This window comes from Callorhinchus milii, unplaced genomic scaffold, assembly GCF_018977255.1.
Source record: "Callorhinchus milii isolate IMCB2004 unplaced genomic scaffold, IMCB_Cmil_1.0 Scaffold19, whole genome shotgun sequence".
Lineage (NCBI taxonomy): Eukaryota > Metazoa > Chordata > Chondrichthyes > Chimaeriformes > Callorhinchidae > Callorhinchus > Callorhinchus milii.
This window is the reverse complement of record NW_024704760.1, coordinates 10948980-10969106: the sequence shown is the minus strand read 5'-3', so window position 1 is coordinate 10969106 and position 20127 is coordinate 10948980. Positions and strand designations below refer to the sequence as shown.

Sequence of the window (20127 nt, the reverse complement as noted above, 5' to 3'; positions counted from 1 at the left end):
CATTCCCAAACAACACTGAATCGGTCGGGTTGATTACAGAATCGCTAGCACTTATTCTGTGGCCTTCAGCCAGGCTATGGCATCCAGATCTGATTACTGTAACAAGGCAGTACAGAGCAGTGCGGTGCAGAGGAGAGCAGCGAGACTGATCTCCAGCGTGAGAGGGACGAGCTGGGAGGGACTAGACAAGCTCAGGCTCTTCAGTCTCAAGAGAAGACGGCTCAGAGGGGACCTTTTAGAGGTTTAGAAAATTTGAAATGGGATTAAAAATGGAAATTTTGGGAATAAGAGGGCAGACACCAGGGGCGGTTTTCTTTACTCAGCCGACATGATGATGACCGGAACAGGGTGACCAGGAAAGGTGGGAGAGGCCGGGACGTGGGACTGATTGGAAAAGCAGCTCGATGTTGTGCTGGGAGGACGGCGCTGTGGGGGTCCTGGAACGATGAGATACAATGGACCAAAGGGCCTTCATCCAAACCGATCCGGGGATTTTCTAATGGGGTCTGACACAGACTAAAGTGCTTCACTAAGGCACGAGCACGACCTGGAAACAGCCACGTCCTTCCTTCTGTGGAACAACTTTCCCTCACTCCTGCTCTCGCTGTGTCTCTCTCTTTCTCTGTCACTCTCACACTCACTCTTTCATTTTCCCTCACTCACACTCCACTCTGTCACTCTCTATCTCTGTGTCACTCTCACACTCTCTGTCTCACTCTTTCTCTCTTTCACTTTCCCTCACTCGCACTCCTCTGTCACTCTCTGTCTCTTTGTGTCACTCTCTCCCTGTCACTCTCTATCTCTGTCACTCTCACACACTCTATCTTTCCCTCACTCTCACACACTCTGTCTCTCTCTCTCTCACTCTCTCTGTCTCACACTCTCGGTCACTCTCACACTCTGTCACTCTCTCTCACACACACTCTCTCACTCACACTCTCTGTCTCTCTCTCTCACACACTCTCTGTCACACTCTCTGTCTTTGCGTCACTCTCACACTCACTGTCACACTCTGTCTCTCTCTGTCTCTCTCACACTTTCTGTCTCTCACTCTGTGTCTCACACTCTCTCACTCTCTGTCTCACTCTCACTTTCTGTCTCTCTCACTCTCACTTTCTGTCTCTCTCACTCTCAGTCTCTCACACTCTGTCTCTCTTACTTTCTGTCTCTCACTCTCACACTCTCTCTCTCTCTCACACTCTCTGTCTCTCACACTCTCTATCTCTCTCTCTCTCTCTCTCACAGTCTCTCTCTCTCTCTCTCTCTCACAGTCACTCTCTTTCTCTCTCACACACTCTCTCTCACTCTCTCTCTCACAGTCACTCTCTCTCACACTCTCTCTCTCACAGTCACTCTCTGTCTATCTCTCTCTTTCACTCTCTCTCTCTCACTCTCTCTCACTCTCTCTCTCTCAGTCACTCTCTGTCTGTCTATCTCTCTCTTTCACTCTCTCTCTCTCACAGTCACTCTCTCTCACTCTCTCTCTCAGTCACTCTCTGTCTGTCTGTCTCTCTCTCTTTCACTCTCTCTCTCACAGTCACTCTCTCTCACTCTCTCTCTCTCACAGTCACTCTCTGTCTGTCTGTCTCTCTTTCTCTCTCTCTCTCTCTCTCACAGTCACTCTCTGTCTGTCTCTCTCTTTCACTTTCACTCTCCCCCCTCTCTCTCACCCACTGAGAACCTGCGCTGCTCAGTGACAGCTGACGGTCGGGGTGTGAGTGGCTGTGAGAGGCTGTGGAGCTGCTCAGAGCGAGTCCTGACCGCTCACACCTGGTCTCTCGTCTCGACCTTGTGGCGGCCCGGGGGCCAGTGGTGGCCCGGGGGCAGCAAGATGTGGGCGCTGCTCCCCATCGCTCTCTGCCTGACCTCTGTCTGTGGCAGTAAGTTACCTCCAAACCTCCCCCCCCCCCCCGCGTTTCCTCTCCCTCCTCTCTCTCTCTCTCTTTCTCCCCTGCTCTCCCCCACCCCCCTCTCTCCCTCATTTCTCCCCCCCCTCCCTGCTCTCCCCCCTCCCTGCTCTCCCCCCCCTCCCTCTCTCCCTCCCTACTCTCCCCCACCCCCACTCTCTCTCTCTCTCTCCGGAGTGGTGGTGTTGAGGGGCTCGAGGTTGTGTGTGTGTGTAACTCTGGAACACTTCCTGGATCCCTCCGCTTTGCCCCTTTCTTCCCCATATTCAGATTGCGTCTGAAGAGCTTCCTCTTCGGTGGTGTCTACGGTCACCTCCCTCTCCCCCCAGCGTGGAGCCATGTCCGCCACGGTCAAGTGGTCTGGGGGCGCTCTCCTGCGTGAGAACGAGAGAGAGGTGGGGGAGAGTGGGTGGGGGCAGGGGAGGGCGTGGGGGGAGAGTGTGGGGGTGGGTGGCAGGGGGAGCAAGTTGTCCTGACCCAACTGTGCAGCGCCTTGGGACGTCCTCCCGACGTGAAAGGCGCTCTATAAATGGAATCTTGTTGTTGTTGTTGTTGTTGTTGGGGGTGTGTATACTGTATTGTGTGTGTTGCTATGTTGTACGGTTGATATTATGGCCCTCACGGAAACCTGGATCACTCCAGGTGTCAACTCCCGCCTCACTGAGGCCCCACCACCCGGCTACACCTACCACCATGCCCCACGCCCCAACCGTCGTGGCAGTTGTGTGGCCCTCATCTCCAGGGTGTCACTGGCCGTATCCCCCCACTCCACTGACTCATATTCCCCTCTTTTGAACACCTTATCCTCTGCCATCCCTCCCACCTCTCACTAAACCTTATCCTAATTTATCCCCCCCCCCAAAAAATCCTCCCCCACCTTCATCTCTGACATCTCCAGCCTCCTCGCCTCCCTCTGCCTCTGCTCCAACCGCCTCATCATCCTTGGCAACTTCAACCTCCACTTCACCCCCTCCTGCTCCACCTCCTCACACTTCTCTCTCCTCTCCTCTCAACCTCTCCCTCCACATCCACTCTGCTACCCACACCCACGGTCACCCACTCGACCTGGTGATCACCTGGGGCCTCAGCGTCTCGGATGTCACATCTCTGACCACCATTTCATCTCTCTCGGGGGGGACTCCCATATCCGTCTCCCCACTGCCTCCAAACCTACCACCATCTTCTGCCCGTGGAAGAAGATCTCCCGCAATCCCTCTCCGCTGATATGGAGTCCTCTGAACTCCTCCCCCTCTGGCCCACCTCTCGCAACAACCCATCCTCTGCGTTTACTCTCTCCACAGCGCCCTCTCCATCACACTCAACGCCTTTGCCCCCCTCTCCTCATGAACTGCCTCCTATTCCCGATCCTCACCCTGGTTCACCAGCCATTTCCGCTCGCTTAAGGCCAGGTGCAGCTGCCAAATGCACTTGGCTCAAATCCGGCCTAACGGTCCACCGCCACATCTGGCTGGACCTCATAAGAACTACCGCTCCGCTCTCGCCTCAGCCAAATTGTCCTTCTACTTCAGGTTAATCCTGGAGGTGAAGGGCAACCCCGGGCTCCTGTTCTCCACCACCAACCGGCTCCTCCGCTCTCCCCGCCACGCAACGCAGATACTTTCCTCCGACTCCCATTGCGAGTCCCAAATCCAGGGAATCCGCTCAGCTGCCACTGCCCTCCCAACTTCCACTCCCTCCCTACTCCCCCACACATTCCGACCACTACCCATCTGTCCTTCCACACTTTGAACATGCCACCCCCTCCTCATCACCACCATATCCTCCATGAAGCCCACCACCTGCTCCCTGGACCCCAGCCCCACCCCTCTCCTTAAATCGCAGCTCCACCTCCTCGCCCCACTACTTTCCGACATCATCAACCTTCCCTGTCATCTGGCACTGTTCCTTCCCCCCTCAAAACAGCCACTATCAGCCCCACCTTGAAGAAACCTTCCCTTGACCAATCATAGCTGTCCAGTTACCGGCCCATCTCCCTTTTCTATCTAAGAGAGCCGTTGCCTCTCAGCTTCGCTCTTTCCTCTCCTCCCACTCCCTCCATGAACTCCTCCATGAACGGAAACTGCTCTGGTCAAGGTCACAAATGACAACCTGACCATGTGTGACCAGGGCTCCCTCTGCCACCTCGTCCTCCTCGACCTCTCCGCCGCCTTTGATACTGTGGAATATTCAATCCTCCTCCACCGCCTCTCCTCCCACCTCAATCTTCAAGGTTCTGTCCTTGACTGGTTCAGGTCCGACCTTTCACACCGCCTCCACTTCGTCGCGGCAAATGGCTTGTCCTCCAGTCCCCGCACCGTCTCGTGCGGTGTTCCTCAGGGCTCTGTCCTCGGTCCCCTCCTCTACATGCTCCCCCTTGGTGACATCATCCACAGACATGGGGTAACTTTCCACATGTATGCGGATGACACCCAACTCTATCTCTCTGCCTCCACCCTGAACTCCAGGATTACTGGTGTCCTGACCGACTGCCTGTCCGACATCAAGTCCTGGATGAGGGACAACTTTCTCCAACTCAACGTCAGCAAGACCGAGGCCCTCCTGATTGGCTCACGCCAGTGCCTCCGCACCTCGGGCGCTGACAGCATCAGCCTCCACGGCTGCACACTCAACCTCACTAAGCCGGTCAGGAACCTGGGGGTCTTGTTTGACCCTGAACTGTCCTTTCTCCCCCACATCCGCGCCATGACCGGCACTGCCTACCACCACCTCCGCAAACATTGCAGACTCCATCACTGCCTCACCCCTCAGGCCCCCAAACCCTCACCCCACGCATTCGTCACATCAAGGCTCGATTACAGGAACTCCTCCTCATCGGCCTTCCCAACTCTTCCCTTCACAAACTGCAGATCATCCAAAACTCTGCAGCTCATGTACATGGCCTTGCCATGCCATCCATGGCCTTGTCCCCTCCTACCTCTCTGACCTGCTATCCCCTACCCATCTCCCTCCGTTCATCAGACTCTGGACTGCTCCACGTCCGATCCGCCCCACCATCGGTGGCCGGGCTTTCAGGCTCTCTGCCCCCACACTCTGGAACTCCATCCCACGGTCCCTTCGCCTCGCTTCCTCCCTCGCCTCCTTCAAGGCCGGTCTCAAGACCCTCCTCTTCGACCGTGCCTTTGGTCGCCCTCCCACCTCTCTGCTTTCCCTCGCCCCTACACCACCCCTCCCCCATGCTCGGGCCCTGACCCCTGACCGTCCAGCGCCTTGGGACGTCCTCCCGACGTGAAAAGCGCTCTATAAATGTAATTTTGTTGTTGTTGTATACTGTATTGTGTGTGTGTATATTGTGTATACTGTATTGCATGTGTATATTGTGGAGTCCTGTAGCTCAGTGGTTAGAGCACTCGCTTTGCAAGTGAGAGACCTGAGTTCAATTCCAGGCAGAGGGCGAAACCTTGGGCAAGTTTCCTTACTCCACACAGAGCCTAATAATAATCCCTCCAAAACCAAAAACAATAATAAATTGGTCATTTTCAATCTACGACTGTTTGTGGGACATTGCTGTGCGCAATTGGCTGCCGCGTTCGCCCACAAATATACAGTCAATTCACTTTACAGTGTGTTCTGTGAAGCGCTTTGGGACGTCCTCCCGACGTGAAAAGCGCTATATCAAATGCAAGGATTATTATTATTATTATTGTGTGTGTGTGTATATGCGGTATTGGGTGGGTATATTGTGTATGTGTATATATACAGTATTCTGTGTGTATATACTGGTGTGTGTATATTGTATGAGTATATATACTGTATTCTATGTGTAGATTGTGTATGTGTATACTGTATTTAGTGTGTATACTGTATTATGTGTATATTGTGTATATGTATATACTGTATTGCTTGTGTGTATGTATACTGTATTGTGTGTATCTATTGTGTGTGTTTGTATACTGTATTATGTATACAACATATTGTGTGTATATTGTGTGTGTGTCTACACTGTAATGCATGTGTATACTGTGTGTGTGTTACAGAGCCGCACTCTCTGCGTTATTACTACACGGCGATGTATAGCAATAATACGTTGCCCACCTTCTCCCACGTGGGGATGTTGGATGATGTACAGATCACGCGCTATGACAGCGAGAGGCCCCACAACCGTCCCACACAGCCCTGGATGGGGGAGGCACTGAAGCCCGACGAGTGGGAGAGCGAGACTGTCAAACTGAGCGAGAGACAGAAACTCTACCTGGCCAACGTCAAGATTGCCATGCGACGCAGTAACATCAACACAGGTTGGTCTCTCCATCCCTCACCCCCAGTTCACCCTCGGAGGGGTCCCCCCCCAACACCAAGGGCTTCATCAGGGCAATTTATTGTTGTTGTTTGGGTGTCAGTTGGGTTCAGTGGTCGCGCTCTCACTTGGAGTCAGAAAGGTGCATATGGGCAGCACAAATCCCCCCAGCAATTGCCCCACCAACAGCCATGGAGTGAATGACCAATTATTTTTTACTTGGGAGATTGTTGGCCAGGACCCTGGGAGGGAGGAATTCCCTTCCCTTTTCTAACAACGCCGCGGGATCTTTGACATCCACCGGAACAGGCAGACTTGTTTTATAGCTCATCTGAAGGACGGCATCTCTGACAATGACAATTCCCCCCCCAACACCCCCTCAGCGCACTGGGACTTGCCATCACATCGTCTGACTGATGCTCAAATGCAGCTCTGGGCTGGGAGTGTTGCAATTTCTGTGAAGGGCTTTGGGAGGTCCTCCTGACGTGATACGTGAGGGCTCAGCTGTAGTATTGTGTCCAGTTCTGGGCACCACATTACAGGAAGCATATCAAGGCCTTGGAGAGGGTGCAGAGGAGATTTACCAGATGACATAGGAACAGGAGTAGGCCATTCAGCCCCTCATCCTGTTCTGCCATTCTATAAGGTTATGGCTGATCTGTACCTCAATTCCAATTACCTGCCTATGCCCATATCCCTTGATCCCCTGACCTAACAAACATCTAACCACCTCAATCTTGAAAATGTGAATGGATCCAACCATAATCCACAGCCTTTTGCGGGAGAGAGTTCCAGATTTCCACTGCCCTTTGGGTGAGAAACTGCTCCTGATTTCACTCCTAAATGTCCTGTCTCTAATTTTAAGATGACGCCCCTTGTTCTGGATTCCCGACCAGAGGAAATAGTTTCTCTGTATCTACTCTATCAAATCCCTTTATTATTTTACAAACCTAAATTAGATCAACCCTCAACCTTCTAACCTCAAGGGAACATAGAACAAGTTTTGCAAACTTTCCTTGTGATTTAACCTTTTAACTTTGGTATCATTCTGGTGAAGTAAACGCTGGTGTAAAGCTCGGTATAACACTGCGTAACACTATGTATCTCTGGTTCCCGGGGACAGGGCTGAACGTGTTCCAGTACATGTCGGGCTGTCAGCTGCTTGAGGATGGTTCAGTGCGCGGCTTCCGCAGTTATGCCTTCAACGGCCGCGACCTGCTGTCTTTTGACATGGAGACCCTGACCTGGGTGGCGTCCTCGCCCATCGCCCGCCTCACCAAAGAGAAGTGGGATCGCAATGGGCCCGAGAACCTGTACAAGAAGACGTACAGTGAGAGCATCTGTGTGAACTGGTTACGCAAATACCTACACCTGCAACAGGAGGCACTGGACAGCACAGGTAACAACAAATTACATTTGTACAGCGGCTTTCATGTCTGGAGAACGTCCCAGGGCGCTGGACAGTCAGGGATTTGGTCCCGAGCTGGGGGTTGGGATCAGGAAACATGGAGGGCAGGGAGGGTGGAGGGTAGAGGGTAGGAGGGTGACCGGTCGAAGAGGAGGGTCTTGAGACGTGTCTTGAAGGAGGCAAGAAAGAGGGCGAGGTGAAGGGACTGTGGGATAGAGTTCCAAAGGGTGGGGGCAGAGAGGCTAAAGGCCCAACCGCTGATGGTGGAGCAGGCGTCAGGAGTATGTCCCAAGGCCCTGGACAGGTGCTGAAGGCGAGGACGAGGATTTTGAATTCACCACACAGCACAGCCAATAATCACCCCCACACCCACCCTCTATTTGTTTGGGGGTCAGCCGGGCGTCTGACACACGTGAAATCCATCTGCTTAAGAGTATCCAAACCGAGCTGAGAATTCCATGCATCGCATGAAAATCCTAGAGATAGAAGGTTGGAATGGAACGTGCTCTCTCTCTCCCTGGAGGGACACTTCCTGTTTACCTAATTCCAGAAAGTATTAGTTGCAGGTTGTCAAGACTCAAGGCTTGGGGGGGACCCCAGAGTGTGCATTGGGGTAACTGCTGGAGTCTAACCAGCTAAAACCACAGAGCTTGCCGTTGGTATCACTGTCTGGCCAGCTTTCCCGCTGCTTGTCCGGCTGGGACCACCCTACCCATTAGGGCTTTGGCTTTCAGGTTAACGGGAGTGAGGGGGAGGATTCACTGCCCCCAGTGACTGGTCTACCCTTCAAGTTCCTGCTGAGGAGCCGGGCCGTGCGGTGAGCAGCAGTGCCCATGGTGCAGTGAACCAGACTGGAGACCGTCTCCGAGGGTTGGCTCGATTCCAATATTGGGTTGTCATACGGTCACCTGGGAGCCAATTTGGCTCCAACGAGGCCCCGCTTAGCACCTCCCCCCTCCTGAGGTTAAACACGAGCCCCTTCCCTGAGCTGTCCTGACCTTGGCCCTCTTGCCCCCCTCAGTGAAGCCCAAGGTGACAGTGAGAGCCCTTAAGATGGTGAATTCCCTCGGGCACCGCCTGGTGTGTCTGGTGACGGGGTTTTACACGCGGGATGTGCGAGTGACTTGGCGCCACGAGGGACAGGACGTGCCCGAGACCACCAACACCGGCATTATCCCCAACCACGACAGCACCTACCAGATCACCAGCTACCATGACACCAGCCCCCCCCACTCCAAGGACGCCTACTGCTGCCACGTTCAACACAGCAGTTTTCCAGAGGGGAAAACCGTGGTCTGCAGTAAGAGAGACTCTGTGTGTGGAGGGGGAGTGTCTGTGTGTTGGTGGGTGGGGGGAGTGTGTGCGGTGTGGGGGCTGTGTGTAGGGGGTGTGTGGGGAGGGAAGTGTGCGTGTGTGTGGTGGGAGGGGTGAGTGTGTATGGGGGGAGTGTGTGTGTTTGCGGGGGGGGGGTGTGTGTTTGCGGGGGGTGTGTGTGTATGGGGGAGTGTGTGTGTTTGGGGGGGTGTGTGTGTTTGGGGGGGTGTGTGTGTTTGCGGGGGGTGTGTGTGTATGGGGGGAGTGTGTGTGTTTGGGGGGGGTGTGTGTGTTTGGGGTGTGTGTGTGTTTGGGGGGAGTATGTGTGTTTGGGTGGGGGTGTATGGGAGGGGAAGTGTGCACGTGGGGTGGGAGTGTCTGTGGGTGTATTTGGGGGGGAGTGTGTGGGTGTGTTTGTTGGGGGGAGTGTGTGGGTGTTTTTGTGGGGGGCAGTCGCTGTGTGTGTGGGGGGGACAGTCGCTGTGTGTGTGGGGGGGAAGTCGCTGTGTGTGTGTGGGGGCAGTCGCTGTGTGTGTGTGTGTGTGTGGGGGCAGTCGCTGTGTGTGTGGGGGCAGTCGCTGTGTGTGTGTGGAGGCAGTCGCTGTGTGTGTGTGGGGGCAGTCGCTGTGTGTGTGTGGGGCAGTCGCTGTGTGTGTGGGGCAGTCGCTGTGTGTGTGTGTGTGGGGCAGTCGCTGTGTGTGTGGGGCAGTCGCTGTGTGTGTGGGGGCAGTCGCTGTGTGTGTGTGGGGCAGTCGCTGTGTGTGTGTGTGGGGCAGTCGCTGTGTGTCTGTGTGTGGGGGCAGTCGCTGTGTGTGTGGGGCAGTCGCTGTGTGTGTGTGTGGGGGCAGTCGCTGTGTGTGTGGGGCAGTCGCTGTGTGTGTGTGTGTGTGGGGCAGTCGCTGTGTGTGTGTGTGGGGGCAGTCGCTGTGTGTGTGTGGGGCAGTCGCTGTGTGTGTGTGGGGCAGTCGCTGTGTGTGTGGGGCAGTCGCTGTGTGTGTGTGTGGGGGGGTAGTCGCTGTGTGTGTGTGTGTGTGGGGCAGTCGCTGTGTGTGTGTGTGTGTGGGGGCAGTCGCTGTGTGTGTGGGGCAGTCGCTGTGTGTGTGTGTGTGGGGGCAGTCGCTGTGTGTGTGTGTGTGTGGGGCAGTCGCTGTGTGTGTGGGGCAGTCGCTGTGTGTGTGGGGCAGTCGCTGTGTGTGTGGGGCAGTCGCTGTGTGTGTGTGTGTGTGTGTGTGGGGCAGTCGCTGTGTGTGTGGGGCAGTCGCTGTGTGTGTGTGGGGCAGTCGCTGTGTGTGTGTGTGTGGGGGCAGTCGCTGTGTGTGTGTGGGGGCAGTCGCTGTGTGTGTGTGTGTGGGGGCAGTCGCTGTGTGTGTGGGGCAGTCGCTGTGTGTGTGGGGCAGTCGCTGTGTGTATGTGTGTGGGGCAGTCGCTGTGTGTGTGGTGGGGGCAGTCGCTGTGTGTGTGTGGGGCAGTCGCTGTGTGTGTGTGTGTGGGGGCAGTCGCTGTGTGTGTGTGTGTGTGGGGCAGTCGCTGTGTGTGTGTGTGTGTGGGGCAGTCGCTGTGTGTGTGGGGCAGTCGCTGTGTGTGTGTGTGTGTGGGCAGTCGCTGTGTGTGTGTGTGTGTGTGGGGGCAGTCGCTGTGTGTGTGTGTGTGTGTGGGGGCAGTCGCTGTGTGTGTGGGGCAGTCGCTGTGTGTGTGTGGGGGCAGTCGCTGTGTGTGTGGGCCAGTCGCTGTGTGTGTGGGGCAGTCGCTGTGTGTGTGTGGGGCAGTCGCTGTGTGTGTGTGTGTGGGGCAGTCGCTGTGTGTGTGTGTGGGGGCAGTCGCTGTGTGTGTGTGGGGCAGTCGCTGTGTGTGTGTGTGTGTGGGGGCAGTCGCTGTGTGTGTGGGGCAGTGCTGTGTGTGTGTGTGGGGGCAGTCGCTGTGTGTTGTGGGGCAGTCGCTGTGTGTGTGGGGCAGTCGCTGTGTGTGTGTGTGTGGGGCAGTCGCTGTGTGTGTGGGGCAGTCGCTGTGTGTGTGGGGCAGTCGCTGTGTGTGTGTGTGGGGGCAGTCGCTGTGTGTGTGTGTGTGTGGGGGCAGTCGCTGTGTGTGTGGGGGGCAGTCGCTGTGTGTGTGTGTGGGGCAGTCGCTGTGTGTGTGTGTGTGTGGGGCAGTCGCTGTGTGTGTGTGTGTGGGGCAGTCGCTGTGTGTGTGTGTGGGGCAGTCGCTGTGTGTGTGTGTGTGTGTGGGGGCAGTCGCTGTGTGTGTGGTGTGTGGTGTGTGTGTGTGGGGCAGTCGCTGTGTGGTGTGTGTGTGGGGCAGTCGCTGTGTGTGTGTGTGTGGGGGCAGTCGCTGTGTGTGTGTGTGGGGGGGCAGTGCTGTGTGTGTGGGGGCAGTCGCTGGTGTGTGTGTGGGGCAGTCGCTGTGGTGTTGTGGGGCAGTCGCTGTGTGTGGTGTGGGGGCAGTCGCTGTGTGTGTGTGTGTGGGGCAGTCGCTGTGTGTGTGTGGGGCAGTCGCTGTGTGTGTGTGGGGGGGCAGTCGCTGTGTGTGTGTGTGTGTGTCAGTCGCTGTGTGTGTGTGTCAGTCGCTGTGTGTGTGTGTGTGTGTCAGTCGCTGTGTGTGTGTGTGTGTGTGTCAGTCGCTGTGTGTGTGTGTGTGTCAGTCGCTGTGTGTGTGTCAGTCGCTGTGTGTGTGTGTGTCAGTCGCTGTGTGTGTGTGTCAGTCGCTGTGTGTGTGTGTGTGTGTGGGGCAGTCGCTGTGTGTGTGTGGGGCAGTCGCTGTGTGTGTGTGGGGCAGTCGCTGTGTGTGTGTGGGGCAGTCGCTGTGTGTGTGTGGGGCAGTCGCTGTGTGTGTGTGTGGGGCAGTCGCTGTGTGTGTGTGTGGGGGGGCAGTCGCTGTGTGTGTGGGGCAGTCGCTGTGTGTGTGTGTGGGGGCAGTCGCTGTGTGTGTGGGGCAGTCGCTGTGTGTGTGTGGGGGCAGTCGCTGTGTGTGTGTGTGTGGGGCGCTGTGTGTGTGTGGGGCAGTCGCTGTGGTGTGTGTGTGTCGGTGGTGGGGGGCAGTCGCTGTGTGTGTGGGGGCAGTGCTGTGTGTGTGTGTGGGGGGCAGTGCTGTGTGTGTGGGGGCAGTCGCTGTGTGGTGTGTGTGGGGGGCAGTCGCTGTGTGTGTGTGTGTGTGTGGGGCAGTCGCTGTGTGTGTGTGGGGCAGTCGCTGTGTGTGTGTGTGGGGGGCAGTCGCTGCGTGTGTGTGTGGGGGCAGTCGCTGTGTGTGTGTGTGTGGGGCAGTCGCTGTGTGTGTGTGGGGGCAGTCGCTGTGTGTGTGTGTGTGGGGCAGTCGCTGTGTGTGTGTGGGGCAGTCGCTGTGTGTGTGTGTGTGGGGCAGTCGCTGTGTGTGTGGGGCAGTCGCTGTGTGTGTGGGGCAGTCGCTGTGTGTGTGTGTGGGGGGGCAGTCGCTGTGTGTGGGGGGGCAGTCGCTGTGGGGGGCTGTAGGCTCTGTGTCAGGGCTGTTGCTGTGTTTGGTGACAGGGGACGCAGTGCTCTGGACACCCGGAAAGATCGCGGCTCTGTGTGTTTGTGGGGTTTTACTACTCGTCATCAGCATTGTCGCTCTCATTGTGTTTATATGGAGAAAGAGATACAGACTTCGCTCTCTGAGCTGCAAAAACACAGGTCAGTCACACACCCACACACACCCCCACACACACACCCCCACACACACACACCCCCTCACACACCCCCACACACACCCCCACACACACCCCCACACACACACCCCCACACACACACCCCCACACACACCCTCACACACACCCCGACACACACACCCACACACACCCACACACACCCACACACACACACCCACATACACATAAACACCTTACCCCTCCCACAGACACCCTCTCCCCCCACACAAACACACTCCCCAACACACATAAGAGTGCCACCTGCACACACACACGGACACCCCCACCCACACGCACTCAAAAACACACACTAACAGCGAGCGCACAGACACAGCCCACGCGCTCACACGCGCTCACACGCACACACATTGCGTGTCACTGCGTCACTCACACTGTCCGTTTATTTTCTTTCAGGTTCGGAACAAAGCAGTTCATCATCAGGAAGTGAGTTTGTGAGAGAGGGAATGTGTCAGAGAGGGTGTGAGTGAGTGAGTGAGTGAGTGAGTGCGGCAGTGAGACAGTGAGTGAGTGAGTGCGGCAATGAGTGAGTGAGTGAGTGCGGCAGTGAGACAGTGAGTGAGTGAGTGAGTGAGTGAGTGAGTGAGTGAGTGAGTGAGTGAGTGAGTGAGTGAGTGAGTGAGTGAGTGAGTGAGTGAGTGAGTGAGTGAGTGAGTGAGTGAGTGAGTGAGTGAGTGAGTGAGTGAGTGAGTGAGTGAGTGAGTGAGTGAGTGAGTGAGTGAGACAGTGAGTGAGACAGTGAGTGAGACAGTGAGTGAGACAGTGAGTGAGACAGTGAGTGAGTGAGTGCGGCAGTGAGTGAGTGAGTGCGGCAGTGAGTGAGTGAGTGCGGCAGTGAGTGAGTGAGTGAGTGAGTGAGTGAGTGAGTGAGTGAGTGCGGCAGTGTGTGTATGAGGGAGAATATGAGAGGGGAAAGAGTGTGAGAGAAGGAGTACGTGATAGTGTATGTGTGTCTGTGTGTGAGTGGGTGAGAGGGAAGGTTTTAAACCCTCAGCGATTCACGTGGGGCTGAGAAAGAGAATAAACAGGAGATAGCAACACATTAGAGTGCTCTAACCACGAAGCTGAGTGTGGAGAGCGCTCGCCTCGCAAGCGAGAAGACCCGGGTTCGAATCCCGGGCAGAGCGAAACGTTAGGCAGGTTTCCTTACTCCACGCGCCTCTTTTGACCCGGCGGTGATTAGGGTGTCAGCCGTTTGGCGGATCACTTTCTGGGGGTAATAATCCCTTCAAGAAGATTATAAATAATAATTTGGTCGCTCAATCCATGGCTGTTTGTGGGACACTGCCGTGTGCAATCGGTTGCCACGTTTCGCCCACAAAATAATAATAATTGTGTAATAATCGCTCATATAATAATAATAATCCTTGAATTTGAGGCGTGTGGAGTAAGGATACTTGCCGAACATTTTGCCCTGCCCAGGAATCGAACTGGTGTCCTCTCGCTTGCGAGGCGAGTGCTCTAGCCAGTACACTAATATACTCTTCCTCACAAAATATACTGTCAAGTGAATTGACTATATTTTGTGGGTGAAATACAGCAGCAGTGAATTGAGAGATGTCTCAAAAAATGTGATAAGGTGCTATATCAAATGCAAGGAATATTATAACTGCTGCCTGGAGGGCTTTTACCAGGGAGGACATTAAATATCTGCTCCCGACAGCGGCAAACATTGTTTGAGCCCCAGGATTTTAACCTGAGTGAGGCTGAGACTCTGGGTGTTAAACGATTGCCCTCGGCATTGCCCAGTGGCCCAGGGGCTGAGGGAGACATGGCAGGAGATCTGTGCAGAGCTGCCAGTCATCGGGGAGTCAGTCAGTGGGTCAGGACCAGGAGGTTTCCGCGGGCAGGAAACAGCCAGAGTCAAGAGAGGCGTCAAAACAAATCCTGACAACGATAGAGCCGTTGGCCTGAGCTCAGCAATAGGACACGTTGATGGAGTCAAACATCAGAAAGGAAGCGGGAGATTAGGCTCATCAAAATAATTTGATAACTGACGCTCTCGGTTGTCTCACTATCTCTCACACTCACACGCTCTCTGTCTCTCTCGCACACACTCGCTTACTCTTCCCTCTTACTCTTGCACGTCCTCACTCTCTCATGCACTCACACTCTCAACCATGTTCTCTCACGCTCACACTCATTCACTCTCACTCTCTTTCACACTCATTCTCATTCCCTCTCTCACTGTCACTCTCTCTCACACTTACGCACACACACACACACCCTCTATCTCTCTCACATGTTCTCTCCCTCTCTCCCACACAGGTTCTCAGGAAAGTCTCCCTCCGTTGCAGGAATTTGACAAGTTGATGACTTCTCCCGATGACTCCTCGACCTCCAGCTCCTGTTCCGTGCAACCCTAACCCTCTCCCAGCCCCCCTCTCCCGCAGCCTCCACTCACCACCCCTCCTTCTCCCAGCCTCCTCTCCCCAGTCTCCCCTCTGCCAGTCTCCCATCTCCCAGACCCCCCCCCTCCCCAGTCTCCCCTCTCCCAGGCCCCCCCCTCCGCAGTCTCCCCTCTCCCAGCCCCCCCCCCTCCGCAGTCTCCCTTCTCCCAGGCCCCCCCCACAGCCACCCACCCACTCCGCAGTCTCCCCTCTCCCAGGCTGCCCTCTCCCCCCTCTCACAAGCCTGATTTGAGACATGCCCGTGGGCTGCATAAGCAATATTTCTGGGTTTCGCTTCCAGAAAGAATCATAGAATTGTACAGCACAAAAAGAGGCCATTCGGCCCATCGAGTCTGTGACGGCTCTTTGAAAAGAGCAATGTAGTGTCAACCCCACTGCCCGGCCCTTTCCCCATAACCTGCAAACCCGTCCTCCTCAAATACCGTCCACCGCGTTTTTAAAAGTAGTTATCGAATCGGCCTCGACCGCCCTTTCAGGCAATGCCTTCCAGATTCGAACAACTCGCTGCGTGAAAAAATTTCTTCTCCCCTCCCCTCGGCTTCTTTTAGAGACTATTTTGAATCTGTGATCTCGAGTCACCGACACACCCACCAGTGGGAACAGTTTCTCCCTTTCTAACCTATCAAATAACCTAATGATTTTGAAGACCTCTATTAGGTCCTCGTAACCTTCTCTGCTCCAATGAGAATAATCCTAACCTCTCTATCCTTTCCTCATCATCACGGTCCCTCATTCCTGGTCCCATCCTCGTAAATCTCCTCTGTACCCTTTCCAATGCCTTAACATCCTTCCTATAGTGCGGTGCCCAGAACTGGGCACAGTATTCTAACTGAGGCCTAACCAGTGTTTATATGGGTTAATCATAACCTCCTGACTCTTGTACTCTATGCCCCTATTTATAAAGACTAGTATCCCATATGCACTTTTTTGCAGCTGTATCTTCCTGTCCTGTCACCTTCAACGATTCATTTACCTGCCCCCCCAGGTCTCTCTGTTCTTTTACCCCCTTAAGATTGTATTACCGCCTATATTGCCGCCCCTCATTCTTTCCACATTGAAACTCATCTGCCATAAAAACATAGCATAAGCTTAATAAAAATCCTCTATTTTAAATTGCGTCCATTTTAAATTGTCTTCCTTAATTTTACTCTATACAGTGCCAACTGTAAACAGGCGGCGTAAAGACTCATACAGATTTTCAAACAATACACTTCTTGGTAACATTCAGGGCAGGTCAGGCAGCATCTATGGAGAAAAGAACATGGGTCAACCTTTCGGGTCTTTGACCTTGTGTTTTTAAACTGCTTGTCTTTATGTTGGGCTCTATTTGCAGCTTGTGAGAAATAAGTATATTTCATCTTATTCTTGATTGTAAATTTGGAGACAATATTCAGTCAACGCAATGATAGCTATAACTGCCTCTGATACTGAACTGTATCACTGTGTACTATACTGTGTCACTATCACTATATAATACAGCAAAATTCACATTAAGTCTAAACTGTACTAATCGACAATGCTCTAATTAAATGTTCTTTTGTGTAAATCGTATCATGTAACTGTTCAATTTCCTATTAAATCCACTTTGACTTTTATCTGCATTAGTCGTATTAAAATAATAATCCTTGTATTTGATATAGGGCCTTATCATGTCTTTGAGACATCTCAAAGCGCTTCACAGAATATACTGTGTGCTGTTATTTTAAGAGGAATCCTCTCAGCCCCGACCTATCCCCCTTTCACAGAATGTACTCCTTTTTGGGTATATAGGTAGAAAAAATAGAAAAAAAGATTATTTTCTAGAGGGGGAGAGATTAGATAGTGTTAGTGTTCAGAGGGATTTGGATGTCCTTGTACACCAGTCACAAAAAGTTAGTTTGCAGGTGCAGCAGCAACTAAGAAGGCGAACGGTATGTTAGCGTTCATTGCAAAAGCTTTAGAGTACAAGAGTAGGGAAGTCTGACTGCAACTGTATAGGGCTTTGGTGAGACCGCACCGAGAGTATTGTGTGCAGTTTTGGTTTCCTTATTTAAAAAAGGACATACTTGCCCTCGAGTGGGTGATTCACTCGGTTAGTGCCTGGGATGAGGGGGTTGACCTACGAGGATAGGTTGAGTAAACTAGGCCTACATGCTTTAGAATATAGAAGAATTAGGGAGATCTTATAGAAACATATAATAATAATCCTTGCATTTGATATAGTGCTTTTCACGTCTTCTAGACACCCCCATTCTTGCCCTAACTCCATTGGCTTCCCATCACACAGAGGATACAGTTCACGATCCTGGTCCTCACCTTCAAAGCCCTCCATGGTCCTGCTCCCTCCTACCTCTGTGACCTCCTAACCCCCTACCATCCTGCTCACTACTTTTGCTCAGCGGGCAGGTGTTCAGCCACTCTGCCCCCACCCTCTGGAACTCCATCCCGCAGTCCCTCAGCCTTACCCCCTCCCTTGCCTCCTTCAAGACCCTTCAACTGTGCCTTTAATCACCTTCCTTCACCCCCTGCCCTCCCCGATCCCAAACTCAGCTCGGGTCCAAAACAACAGGGGCAGGGCAGGGTCAGGCTGTGAGGGGCTGAGAGAAGCTGTGAGGCTGATCCCATTCACAGAGAGATAGGGCGGCAGTGAGGGCAAGCGTTGTGAGGAGGAGGGGTTGAGTGGGGGTGGGGGATAGGGAGGGGTGGAGCGGAGTGGTTGTGGGGGGCTTCAATATCACACTCTCCCTCTCCTTCAATAACATCACTGGACTCAGTTTCACAGTTTCAAACAGCAGTAGCAGAGTCTGTGTAACCACCTCTCACCCCCCCGCCCCCCCCCCCCCCGAGCCATAACTTAGTTTATTTTCTAAAGTACCGACTTTCTTATATACGCTGCTTCACAAGTTATTTCCTTTTAACTGCTGCTCAAACTGTAGCAATAGCAGCAGCGAGAGTCGACCTCCTCGCTGTAACGCAATGTCACTAACCACTCAAGACAATGATGGAGGATAATCAATCTGAGGGACTGAGTATTGGACGGGGGTAATAACACCCTCAACAAAAATAGTAATAATTTGTCCATTCAATCCACGACTGTTTGTGGGACTCTGCCGGGCACAATTGGCTGCAGCGTTTCCACAAAATATACAGTCAAGTCACTTAACGGTATCTTCTGTGAAGCTTTGAGACATCTCGAAGGCACGATGAGGCGCCACTTCCTCACCCCTCAATCCGCCAAAACCCTCATCCACACATTCATCACATCTAGGCTCCTTTTGTCGGCCTCCCCAACTCTTCCCTCCACAAGCTGCAGATCATCCAGAACTCTGCAGCTCGTGTCCTCTCTCGCACCGGGCTCCGTGACCCTATCACCCCCATCCTTGCCCGGCTCCACTGGCTCCCCTTCCACCAGAGGATAGAGTTCAACGTCCTCGCCTTCAAGGCCCTTCATGGTCTTTCCTCCCTACCTGCTGACCCCATATCAACCTGTCCGCTCCCTCCACTCAGCAGGCTCCACGTCCCCGCCTGGCCCACCCCACCATCAGCCTCTCTGCCCCCACGCTTTGGAACTCCATCCCACATTCCCTTCTCTTCGTTCCCGCTCTTGCACCATTCAAGGCGTGTCTCAAAACTTTCTTCTTTGACCGAGTCTTCGCCCAACCTCTTATTTTCCCTGCCCTCCACCATCCCCGATCCCAACCCCCTGACTGTCCAGCGCCTTGGGACATCCTCCCGACATGAAAGGCGAGATACAAATGTAATTTTTTATTGTATTATATTGTTGGCCGGGGCACAAGAAGAAATTCCTTTCTCTTTTTGAGCAATACCATATACAGGCAGATGGGACGGACCTTGGTTTATCGTACAGTCAAGTTACCCCAACGCACACTCTGCCTTGGCTCTTGCCAAACTGTACCTATTTTCTGGAATTAGGTAAGCAGGACACATCCCTCCAGGGAGAGAGAGCACATTCCATTCCAACTATCTGTCTCTGGGATTTCCATGTGTAGGTGGGATGTATGGAAATCTCAGCTTAGTTTGGAGACTCTTAAGCAATGGTGACGGTTTCCGCTGGTGTCAGACACCCGACTGACCCAAAACAAACCCCGAAAGACGGCACATCCAACAATGGAAAAAGCTTTCCCCAGCACTGCACTGGAGTGTCAGCCTGGACTACGTGAATAGAATTCAAAGTCCAGACCTAGGGCTTGAGCCTTAGGGTTTGGGTTCTAATCTTTTGAGGTGAGAGTGTAACCAGCTGAGCCAGGCTGATACATTATACAACTAAAAAGTCCCTATTATCTAAAACAAAATCATAATTTCTTTAAGATTTATGAGCCATTTAATCGTATCACAATGTTTTGGTCAGAATATGAGTGGTTTGCTGTGGCTCATCCTTCTTCAATCCAGACACGAGACTCCTGGAGTGGGTCTGCGGGTGATGAGATCAGTGCCTTGGAGTCAGCCTCAAAGTTCAGAAGTCAGCCTGGAGCTCAGGTTCATGTGAGTCAACCTTGTAATAGTTGAGTGACAGGCAGTCCTGGGACTGTAACTTGTGACCTTCTGCTTCATGTTGAGATTTTAGTGTCTGCCCTTTAGTGTCTGTCTGTGATCGTAACCTGGTAACAAACGGTATTTCTGCAACCCTTGATCTTTTCATGTTCACTGCAGAGACTGAGGCTCCCGTTCCCTCTCCCGATGGGTCAACTTCACACTCCTCGCCTTTGCGGATCAATCCCTTCATGCCTCGCTATCTCTCTGATCTCATGCTCTGCTCGCCCCATCCACGCAGCTGACACCGGCCGGCTGCACGTCCCCTGTCCCTTCCACACCACAAAGTGACCAAGCCTCCAATCACAAGGCTCCTAAATTCTGGAACTCCCTGGGTCTATCCCTCAGTCTCACACCCTCTCTATCTGTCTTTAAATCCCGCCTGAAAACCTACCTGTTTCCCTCATCTCCCCCTCCACTCAGCCGGCTCTGGCCTGCTCCAGGTCCCTCGCACGGCCCATCCCACCATCAGCAGTCGGGCTTCAGCTCATCTGCCCACCTTTCATCCCACAGTCCCTTCCTCTTGCTCCCTCCCTTTCCTCCTTCAAGGCATGCCTCAATCTTGGCTTCGGCCACCTTCCTACCCCTATCCTTTATATCCTCGACCTCTCCTGATTCGAAACCCTAGCTCG

The 20127-nt window shown here is 53.7% G+C and overlaps 1 protein-coding gene across 1 annotated transcript; it reads left to right on the top strand.

The window, feature by feature from the left end:
- Positions 1-1669: 1669 nt before the first annotated feature.
- On the top strand, positions 1670-15055 carry LOC103189724 (major histocompatibility complex class I-related gene protein). Its single transcript, XM_042342064.1, has 7 exons — positions 1670-1880; positions 5903-6163; positions 7286-7561; positions 8592-8870; positions 12379-12522; positions 12951-12980; positions 14823-15055. Exons 1-7 carry the CDS (start codon positions 1832-1834, stop codon positions 14918-14920), a joined length of 1137 nt encoding a protein of 378 aa, XP_042197998.1. The 5' UTR covers positions 1670-1831; the 3' UTR covers positions 14921-15055.
- The last annotated feature ends 5072 nt before the right edge of the window (positions 15056-20127 follow it).